Source organism: Raphanus sativus, chromosome 6, assembly GCF_000801105.2.
Source record: "Raphanus sativus cultivar WK10039 chromosome 6, ASM80110v3, whole genome shotgun sequence".
NCBI lineage: Eukaryota > Viridiplantae > Streptophyta > Magnoliopsida > Brassicales > Brassicaceae > Raphanus > Raphanus sativus.
Window position 1 is genome coordinate 37,349,730 of NC_079516.1, and position 11,633 is coordinate 37,361,362.

An 11,633-nucleotide genomic window follows, 5' to 3' on the forward strand; every position below is an offset into this window, starting at 1 on the left:
CTAATTGGTTCTTCTAATCTAACCGCCGGCTGAGGTTCACTAGTACTACCAAGTTCATAATCAGTTTCCCCATGATGATACCAAATTTTGTAACTTCGTGTAAACCCACTCAATAATAGATGAGTCCAAACATCCCACTCTTTAATAACTTTTCTATTTTTACAATTAGAGCAAGGACATCTTAACTTACATGTTTCTGCTTCCGGTTGTTGGCGAGCTACCCTCATGAACTCGATTATACCTTGATTGTATTCTTCCGTAAGCAATCTCGTGTCCGGATCCAAATGAGGACGATCCATCCAAGAACGAAAATAATTTGAAGAAGACATGTTTTTTTGGAATCAAATTCGTGAGACTAGGGAGAGAAGAAGAAAAGAAATGGAGTGAATGAAGAGGAAGAGGAGTGGCTGTATTTATAGATGAAATTGTCCCGGCATACTGAGGAAATTTCGAGGAAATTTCGAGGGAAACAGCCATCTCCTCGAAATTTCCTCGAAATAGTTTAAATCCCCAACGGCTCTCCCAACGGCTCTCTAACGGCTACAAGATGTCGTCGAAATATTAGAAATATCCGTCGATTGTTTCCGACGACCCTGGTTTCCTCGGTATTCCCTCGAAAAATACCGAGGAAGTTGGTCTTCCTCGAAATTTCCTCAAAAAATAGTGAGGAAATTTCGAGGAAACCCCATTTCTTGGTTTCCTCGGTATTTCCTCAATATTTTGTCAGAAATTTTCGAGAAACTCATTTTCCCTCGGTATTTCCCTCAGAATCTGCGTGTTTTTTTGTAGTGACGTACCATGTTTTTCCCACTCGTGTTCCCAAAACTTGTAACCTTCGTTGCTCGGACAAGATAGCGTTGGCCACTTCGTTTGCAAAGTACTTACCAGATCCGATATCTATACATTCAAATATGAACTTTACATATATGTAAACAAGAGTCGTTAAAGGAATATCACACAATTAAATATACCTCAGATGGATCAAATTCATTGCTGGGATCGCAGTTTGATGGATACGAACCGTTGTTGTAATTAGGCCACAAACCGTGGATGCCAAAATCTGCCTCAGGTTTACCTGTTGTTGGATAGCAACAAGCACGCTTTGTATCACAATAGGCACCTGGCCACTGCATACATATATTTCAAAATAAATTATTTGGATATTCATTTCTAGTTTTAAATTAACATCAAAATTACAAATTAAGTTTTACAAGACTTTATATATACATGTTTGTCAGAAATGAGTTAAATCCGAGTATATTTATGTACCTGAAGAGCAAGGTAGAAGAAATCAAAGCCTGGATCTTGAGGAGGTGAAGTGAAAAGACCTTGGAACATTAAAAGCTTAAGCAAAGACCAAACCTTTTCTACCATTTTTGTGTACTCTTGTTTTTTCAATGCATATTTGAGACATTTCGACGTCAGATTTATACTCAAAGACCGATAGCATCTCCCTTGATACCCATTTTTTTTATTAGTGCCCTCGTGATTAATTACAGAATTGAAAAATCGATCTCATAAGCGCTAATAGTAGACCTGTGCATTCAGATCCTCGTATCGGGTTCAGGTCGGGTCTTGTCAGATCCGAATACTTTGGGTCTTAGTAGTTTAGATCCAATAGAATAATTAAAATTTATCGGTTTGAGTTTGGTTCGGATCCTGTTAGGTTTGATTCGGGTTCTGTTGGATCTGAATCGGTTCGGATCTTACATAGTTGGATCCAATAGATAATTAGAATTTATCGGTTCGTTTCTAAGTCGGGTTTGATCCAAAAAATATCTAAAGTACACAAAAGATATCTGGAAATATTTAAATACCTAAAAAATATTCAAAATTTTATCCGTTCCAATTATTCAAATTATATATTTGAAAATCTAAAATTTTACCAGAAATCCAAAACCATATCTGAAAATTCAAATCTAAAAGTATAAAATATCCATAATACCAAAAAATAACGAAACACCCATATATAACTAATATATACTAAAAGTTTCAAATATTTCAGCTTTATTTTCTAGTATTGGTTCACTATAAACGTATGAATAGTTTCACCATGTATCTCATTATTTTATTAGTTTTGATAAACAATGAAGCTAACATATTTATAATTTCTTATTGCAATGATTTATAATAATTTATGACAAGAGTAAAAATTGTTCATCATAGTACTACAAATTTGCTGGATTTTAGTAAATGGGTTCACGAGGCAGCGGAGTTTGATTTCCCTAATTACTGATAGTTTAAAAATTTCAAACCATATTTTACATTTGAATTAATGTATTCTAAACTATCTTTCATGGTATATAAGAATCATTCTAATTTTTTTTTAATATTTAGTTTACTAAAATTTCGTATACTCCATAGATTAGTGGAATTAACATTATAAAATCTTCAATATCTAGAGAAACAGAGATAACATATGTTCTAAACTCTTTGACCATCATCTTATGTCAGAGCTCAATGAAACTATACCCTAAAACCAGATTTTTCATATTTTTGAAATTTTTTTAAAATCTGTGGGTTAACCCCTTTTAAAATAATGAGTTTTCGGTAATTTCTCTATATACTGAAGTTTATATTCTTCACTTTTGTTTAAAAACTTCAAACCACATTCTACATTTGAATTAATGAATTCTAAACTATTTTTCATGATATATAGGAATCATTCTAATTTTTTAATATTTAGTTTAGTAAAATTTCATATACTGCCTAGATCAATGGAATTATCATTATAAATTTTTCATTATCTAGAGAAACGGAGACTACAAAGTTTCTATACTCTTTGACCATCATCTTATGTCAGTGCTTGATGAAACTATACACTACAACCAGATTTTCATATTTTTGAAATTACTTCAAAATCTGTGGGCCAACCCCTTCAAAAATATTGAGTTTTCGGTAAATACTATATATACCGAAGTTTATACTCTTCACTTTAGTTTAAAATTTTCAAAACACATTCTAAATTTGAATTAATGTATTCTAAACTATCTTTTATGGTATATAAGAATCATTCTAATTTTTTAATATTTAGTTTATTAAAATTTCATATACTGCCTAAATTAGTGGAATTATCATATAAAATCTTCATTGTCTAGAGAAACGGAGACAACAGAGGTTCTAAACTCTTTGACCATCATCTTATGTCAGTGCCCAATGAAACTCTATACTAAAACCAAATTTTCATGTTTTTGAAATTTTTTCAAAATCCGTGGGTTAACCCCTTTTAAAATAATGGGTTTTCTGTAAATTCTCTATATACTGAAGTTTATGCTCTTCACTTTTGTTTAAAAACTTCAAACAACATTCTACATTTGAATTAATGTATTCTAAACTATCTTTCATGGTATATAGGAATCATTCGATTTTTTATATTTAGTTTAGTAAAATTTCATATACAACCTATATCAATGAAATTAGCATTATAAAATCATCATTATTTAGAGAAAAAGAGACTACAAAGGTTAAAACCTCTTTGACCATCATCTTATGTCAGTTCTCGATGAAATTATACACTAAAATCAGATTTTCATATTTTTGAATTTTTTTGAAATTTTCATATACCCCTTCTAAAATAATAAGTTTTCGGTAAATGCTCAATATACTGAAGTTTATACTCTTCACTTTAGTTTAAAAATTTCAAACAACATTTTACATTTGAATTAATGTATTCTAAACTATCTTTCATGGTATATAAGAATCATTATAATTTTTAAATATTTAGTTTACTAAAATTTCATATACTGACTAGATTAGTGGAATTAGCATTATAAAATCTTCATTATCTAGAGAAACGAAGACAACATAGGTTCTAAATTCTTTGACCATCATCTTATGTCAGTGCTCCAAAATCCGTGGATTAACCTCTTCTAAAATAGTGAGTTTTAAATTCCATGAATCTATACACTAAAACCAGATTTTCATATTTTAAATTTTTTTCCAAAATCCGTGGATTAACATCTTCTAAAATAGTGAGTTTTCCGTAAATGCTCTATATATTGCAGTTTATACTCTTTACTTTTGTTTAAAATTTTCAAACCACATTCTACATTTGAATTAATGTATTCTAAACTATCTTTCATGGTATATAGGAATCATTCTAATTTTTTAATATTTAGTTTGGTAAAATTTCATATACTGGCTAGATTAGTGTTATTACCATTATAAAATCTTTATTTTTCTATAGAAACATAGACAACAAAGGTTATAAACCTCTTTGACCATCATCTTATGTCAGAGTTCTAAGAAACTATACACTAAAACCATATTTTTATATTTTTGAAAAAATTTCAAAATCTATGAGTCAATCCATTTTAAAATAATTAGTTTTCGGTAAATGCTCTATGTACTGAAGTTTATACTCGTCACTTTTGTTTAAAAAATTCAAACCACGTTCGACATTTGAACTAATGTATTCTAAACTATCTTTCATAATATATAGGAATCATTCTAATTTTTTAATATTTAGTTTACTAAAATTTTATATACTGCCTAAATTAGTGGAATTGACGTTATAAAATTTTTATTATCTAGAGAAACAGAGACAACAGAGGTTTTAAACTCTTCGACCAACATATTATGTCAGTGTTCAATGAAACTCTACACTAAAACCATATTTTTATATTTTTGAAATTTTTTCAAAATCCGTGAATTAACTATCACTATAATCTACCGCCAAGTCGGAAAATTGATCTAAGTGGAGAGAAAAGAAAAACAAAGGAAATATTTCCGGGGGGAATATCCATTTCTGATATGCTTAATTAATTGACGATTTGGGAAGAAAAATACTAAACACACGTTACAACATGTGATCATGTGAACCAAGTCCAAACTATACGCACATCTATAGCTGGCTACTGTACATGTACTAACAATTAAGAATTCGCTAATGAATGTTTTGTAAGAAAGAAACCAAAACTCAAACTAAATCATACTTAATTGTTAATTTAGAATCTGTCCACGATTGTTAAACATGTTATGCCATTAATTTTGATCTTATCTCTTCGAGTTAGAGGACTTAGGAATGAATTCATATTAAACACTTTAACCAGAAAACAAGCAACATGCTGAGCATAGAATATCCTTTAATAATAGAGGAGAAGGTACAAGGAAATAGTGAGCAACCAGTAATCCACTTCCGGTTAATACGTGCTTACCTATGATACTGGTTATCCCTTGCTTATTAAACAAGAAGCATTTTGAATAAGCAGTGCCTGCTCGTTAGGGGGCGAGCAGTACGATCGCTCTGAGGTCCATGATATTGGGGGTCTAATTTTTTTTTCAAAATTATATTGAGTAATTGCACGCGATATACACGTCCAAAAGATTATTTGCAAAAGTGGTAACAGCCACTGTGCGTACTGTTCGGCCATGTTAAAATGCCATGATTACCCCTATACCGTAGGCTTTGAATATCTGACTCTGCTATAGCAATTCATTTTTCATTGTTTATCTTTACCTTTTTTTTCTTTTTTTCCGACAAAACCTTTCTTATCTTCTTCTTTTACTTTTTGTATCCAGCGATCTTCTTTCTTAATTTTATTTTTTCCTCAATTAATTCTTAAGCTTTTCTGATTTTCTTTCTCGTTTATTTTTCCCTCGTTTTACACTGTCTCTCTATTTAGATCTATCTTTTTCAGATCTATTTTTTTTCTCTGCAAAACACACCTCTTTTATACGACCATCTTTGCTAACAATCCTCCACTTTCATTAATATCACTGCTTATTCTCGACCATCGCCGCCGTCGTAGTTTCTCTCAGAACCACCGTCGTCGCAGTTTCTTTCTGGACCACCGCCGTCGAAGTTTCTTGCAGACCACCACGGTTGCAGTTTCTTTCAAGACACCGCCGTCGCCGTTTCTGGTGGAGGAAGAAGAAGCTGAAGAACCCAAGAAGGCTCAACAAAAGAGGTTGTGCTCCGTGTCTCCTCCGAGCAACCAAACGACGTCGAAGAAGTACTTGGCCGAAGCAACGAGTTTGGTTCTCTCCCTTCAAACCAACTCCCCGTACCGGTAAGTTTAATTTCCTTACACCAAATTAGAGAGATAATTGACTTTAATATTGTCTCTGATTTTTTCTTCTATTCTTTTTGTAATTAATTGATGAATTAGCGGACTTTAAGTGGCTATCTCATTTCTTCGATTCCTTCACGGAATATTCGGCTCCAAGTCCAACCGGGATACCGGTTGAAAAACCTGTGTGGTTATCCAGTAACACCCAGTGACACCAGCCTCTGAAGAGTCTTGTTTCAAGTTGCCTCTTCCAGCCAAAGCCCGTAGCAGACGGAACCGGTTTGGAGTCAAAGCCTGGTCGCGCGGCTCGCCTCGGTCTTCCTCAGCAATGGTGCAGTCACTGTGGCGTTCCGAAAACTCTGTATTATGTATTCCTGGGTTGTGTTATTAATCAAATCTTGTGTTATGTTATCTGGAGTTTAACGACATACTGTATTCTGGCTTCCATTATCAATATTTGGCTTCCTTGTACCTGTATGATTTCAAATGGTAACGTATAAAGTTGTGTTAAGGAAATCAATTCCATTTTCTCATCATTACAACTCAATATAACCACAAACTATGTAATAAACAAATTAATTTTTAAACATTAGACGTTAGCTCTCATCGTCAAGTTCACGCGCTAGTCACACCCCGGGTCATCTGAGTTTTTTTGCATTTGTTTCTCTCTCTTCCAAGCTAAATAAAAAAAAATCTCGCTAGCACACCTAGATAACTTTCGTTTCTTGTATATTGAGCTAAATAGCTCAATTATATTTTTCTATTTTTCTAAAGAAAAAAATAAATTCTTTTTAAAAAAATAAAAATAAATATTCACGTATTTTAAAAAAAAAATTATTTAAAATATTTTCATTTTTAAAGTTTATAACATTCTAAGTACTATAATTCTTTCAAAATCTTGCTAAAGTAATCTTTTAATAATTGAAAGACCTAAAATAATTTTTTTTGCCCAAAAACCCCTATAAACTATGAGCCGGCCCAGTGAAGTAACCTTTAAAGTGTAATATACTCACAAGAATGCCATTATATTTATGTGTCAGCATAATAAAGCTTCTCACATTCTCTACTCAAAACCCATATTTTACTAGGATAATTACATTTTTATGCCATTAGACATTCTTTAACATTAGTATTGTCATGTAACATATTAAACATTATTAATATCGTGAACCACTTAATTAATATGTCTATATAAATGCTTCGTTCATTTTAATTCCAAACAACCATATATTAGTTAATTAAAAAAGCAACCATATATTATGTGTGTTGTATAAAATTAACGATGACCCTTATCATAATTCAAATGAAACTTAAAATCAACCAAATTATTTATAAATCAACTAAAACAGTGACAATCATACCAATTATATTTCAAAAAGTATTTTAAACTAGAAATATAAACTAACTAACCAATAAATTTATGGTTTATTATTGTCTGTGCTTTTGTTTTTATTCTCTTAAGTTCATGTTCTTATTCTTATTTTAATAGTATTAGATATATTTTTTGGTAATCAAATAACTTAAATATATTTAATTATATTAATCAATAGTTATATATTTAATTTAATACAATTACATCAATAACTGAATTTAAAATAAACCAGTATCAAATATTTTTTTGGTAATCTACCAACTTCAAATATATTTAATTATATTAATCAATAGTTTGTATTCCATTTAATAAACTTAGTAATAACTGAACAATATTATTCTTATTTAAAATGGTTAACCATAATCGTTTGCTTATTGCTATAATTTAAAATTAACTTATTTCAATTTTTTTCATAAATCATAATAATTATATTAAATTTTATTAAGTTATGTTAACTATCTCATTCCTATTACCATATATTATGTACTCTAGGTATTGAAATAGATATGGAAATAAAAAAAATGGTAACTAAATAATTAATTATTTATAATATTTTAATCAATTAACAATAAATTGATTTAAACAATATCTTCTTCAAAGTACGTATATATTAAAAGTTAAGGAATGTAACATTTATGTATTAATGTTTCATAACATAGAATTCTAAATAATTTATTTATTTATATTATATTCCTTTACTTGAAAGAATTTGATTTTGACAATTTTAATATATATCTCTGGAATCTTGAACTTAATTTCCACTATATAATAAGCTCTGCGTATCCATTTTAATCAATAATTTTATTTAACGTTATTATCTCATATGCTTATAATGTTTTCTATTACAAAAGGTTTTTATTAATTCATTTTTTATCTAGTATTTTTAATTTTACAAAATTTATCAAAAAAACGTCATGTGATAAAGTAATGATTAAATAACACATTTAACGGTCAATATATATAAACTTTGAGAGTTCATATAGGTTTTTTGAATTTTTTTTACTTCAGTATGAAATATGCACTACTATAAAATTCGATTGGGAAGGAAAATGCACAACGATTAAAGTTCGTGTAGTATTTTTAATTTTTTATGTAGTTCGGTATGAAATACCACTACAAGAAAACGTGTCTATAACGACGACTCGTTACGAGGAAATTATTTCCTCGTAAATTTACATGGTGTTTACGACGATGTTACGAGTAAATAAATATTGGTCGTAAATTCGTTGTAAAGTTACAACGAAAACGATTCGTCGTAAACCCAATGTAATTTTACAAGGCTTTTACGTGGAAAGCCCAATTCGTCGTAAATTCATTGTAAATATACAAGTCATTTACGACGAATCATGTAACCGTTACTTTTGGTGAAAACGTGCATATAGTGTGGTTTAAAGTAACTAACTTCGTTGTAAAATCATTGTAAATTTACGAGTGATTTACGTGGAAAGCCCAATTCGTCGTAAACTCATTGTATATATACAAGCCATTTACGAGGAATCATGTAACCGTTACTTTTGGTGAAAACGTGCATATAGTGGAGTTCAAAATAAGCTAACTTCGTTGTAAATTCGTTGTAAATAAGATGTAAAAACGATGTAAAAGCAAAGTAAAACTTTTCGTTGTAAAATCCATGTTATACCTTCACCTACCACTTACGAAAATCGTCTATATATATGATCATTTCTCAATTCAAATAACACACAAACGAAATCAAAGAAAAAAAACCAGAAAAAAGAAAAACAAATGGCTGATGGCTTCAATATTTACGAGTTACGAAGTTGGATGTATTCGCATAAAGATGATTCCGGTAGAGTGACGGATGCATTTCTAAGCGGGCTAGAGACATTCATGCACCAGGCGGGCTGTACACCGATCACGCAGGAAAGCGGTAAGATGTTCTGCCCTTGTCGGAAATGCAAGAATTCAAAATTTGCTCGTAGTGAAACTGTATGGAAGCACTTACTAAATAGAGGATTTACACCACAATATTATATTTGGTATCAACATGGGGAGGGTTATGGTGGAAATGAAGCTAGTAGTAGTAATAATTTTGAAGCTGCTGGTAACAGTGAAGAACCGAATCATTTGCATAATGAATCTAGTTATCATCAGGAGGAGCAGATGGTAGATCATGATAGGGTTCAAGACATGATTACTGATGCATTTTTAGAAACAACTACAACAATAGCTCATGAAACTGGAAATGTAGAAGAACCTAATTTGGATGCAAAAAGGTTTTATGAAATGTTAGATGCTGCAAATCAACCAATCTACACTGGTTGTAGAGAAGATCTCTCTAAATTGTCTCTAGCAGCTAGGATGATGAACATTAAAATGGATCATAATTTACCTGAGAATTGCATGGATGCTTGGGCGGAGTTGTTCAAAGAGTATTTGCCAGAAGACAACGTGTCAGCTGAATCTTATTATGAGATTCAGAAATTGGTTTATAGTATTGGGTTGCCTTCGGAGATGATAGATGTTTGCATCGACAACTGCATGATCTACTGGAAGGATGATGAGAAGTTAGAAGAGTGTCGATTCTGCAAGAAACCACGATTCAAGCCGCAAGGACGTGGGAGGAATAGGGTACCGTACCAAAGGATGTGGTACCTACCCATTAAAGACAGGTTAAAAAGATTATACCAATCGGAGAGGACTGCTGCATGGATGAGGTGGCATGCTGAACATGTCCAGAAGGATAGCGAGGTCGCTCACCCATCAGATGCAAGGGCGTGGAAACATTTCAACAAGGTATACCCAGATTTCGCTGAAAATATTCGGAATGTCTATCTTGGGTTATGCACCGATGGATTTAGTCCATTTGGTATGTCTGGGAGACAGTATTCTTTGTGGCCAGTTATTCTTACGCCGTACAACCTGCCGCCGGATATGTGCATGGAACAAGAATTTATATTCTTGACCATATTAATCCCTGGGCCGAAGCATCCAAAACGGTCGTTGGATGTATTTCTTCAACCACTGATACAGGAGCTAAAGGAGTTGTGGTCAGAAGGGGTAAGAACTTATGATTGTTCCACGAAAACCAATTTTACGATGCGAGCAGTTCTGCTGTGGACGATAAGTGACTTTCCTGCTTATGGAATGTTGTCTGGCTGGACAACTCATGGAAGGTTATCTTGTCCATATTGTCATGGATCTACGGATGCTTTTCAACTGAAGAATGGTAGAAAGAGTTGTTGTTTTGATTGTCATCGTCGATTTCTTCCCGTTGCCCATCCTTACAGAAGAAATAAGACATTGTTTAGGAAAAACAAAGTTGTCAGAGACAGTCCTCCTCCATATCTCACAGGCCAGCAGATCGAGGAGGACATTGATTATTACGGAGCTCAGAAAACTGTGAAGCAAGGAGGAAACTGGCATGTTCTTGGTAATATGCCTGATGGGTATGGGGTTTCTCACAATTGGCATAAGAAAAGTATATTTTGGGAGCTACCTTACTGGAAAGATCTTCTTTTATGCCACAACCTGGATGTGATGCATATAGAGAAGAACTTTTTTGACAACATCATGAATACAATACTGAACGTCCCAGGGAAGACAAAAGATAACAAAAAGTCAAGGATGGACTTACCCGATATTTGCTCAAGAAGTGAGTTACATATCAAGAGCAATGGAAATGTTCCTGTTCCCATCTTTCGATTGTCATCAGAAGCGAAGTCAACTTTGTTTGACTGGGTTGCATCAGAAGTGAAGTTTCCTGATGGTTACGTTTCAAATCTGTCAAGATGTGTTGAACGAGGTCAAAAGTTCTCAGGAATGAAGAGTCATGATTGTCATGTGTTTATGCAACGACTACTTCCATTCGCTTTTGCTGAGCTCCTTCCAACAAATGTACATGAACATCTTGCAGGTAAATATTAATAATATATATATATATACTATGAAATGTTACTAATTTGGGTTATATTTGCAATATGCAGCGATCGGAGCTTTCTTCAGAGACCTTAGCACACGTACGTTCAAGGAAGAAGTCATCGAACAACTTCATGAGAACCGTGGTGTCCTCTTCAAATGCAAGTGGTTCGACCCGGTGGAGAACCGTGGTGTTCGGTTTAACAAATTTGGTGTTGTGGATATCCATTCTGGGAGAAGATATAACAAATTCGAGCCTTTCATCTTAGCTTCTCAAGCCGAACAAGTTAGCTTCCTTCCATACCCTCGCCTTCGAAGTTCTGGGATAAATTGGTTAACTGCTATCAAAATAACACCTCGTGGACGGATTGTTG

General features: G+C 32.5%; 1 protein-coding gene and 1 long non-coding RNA gene across 2 annotated transcripts; one reads left to right on the plus strand and one right to left on the minus strand.

Annotated features, from left to right (window-relative positions):
* Positions 1-723: 723 nt before the first annotated feature.
* Positions 724-1,387, minus strand: LOC108811766 (extracellular ribonuclease LE). The gene is made up of 3 exons (XM_018583858.2): positions 1,270-1,387; positions 972-1,127; positions 724-897 (listed from the first exon to the last, which is right to left on the minus strand). The coding sequence occupies exons 1-3, from the start codon at positions 1,372-1,374 to the stop codon at positions 724-726; spliced, it is 435 nt and encodes a 144-aa protein (XP_018439360.2). The 5' UTR covers positions 1,375-1,387.
* Positions 1,388-5,436: 4,049 nt separating this feature from the next.
* Positions 5,437-6,527, plus strand: LOC108809273 (uncharacterized). Its single transcript, XR_001942808.2, has 2 exons — positions 5,437-6,011; positions 6,111-6,527. It is a non-coding gene; the product is annotated as an uncharacterized LOC108809273 (long non-coding RNA).
* The last annotated feature ends 5,106 nt before the right edge of the window (positions 6,528-11,633 follow it).

What these genes read in the sequence shown, in the direction of transcription:
- LOC108811766 (XM_018583858.2), bottom strand. Translation starts at nt 1,374, where the DNA reads ATGGTAGAAAAGGTTTGGTCTTTGCTTAAGCTTTTAATGTTCCAAGGT. An exon ending in TCTTCTACCTTGCTCTTCAG is followed by an intron (nt 1,128 to 1,269) that starts GTACATAAATAT and finishes ATATGTATGCAG; the next exon opens with TGGCCAGGTGCCTATTGTGA. An exon ending in ATGAATTTGATCCATCTGAG is followed by an intron (nt 898 to 971) that starts GTATATTTAATT and finishes TTGAATGTATAG; the next exon opens with ATATCGGATCTGGTAAGTAC.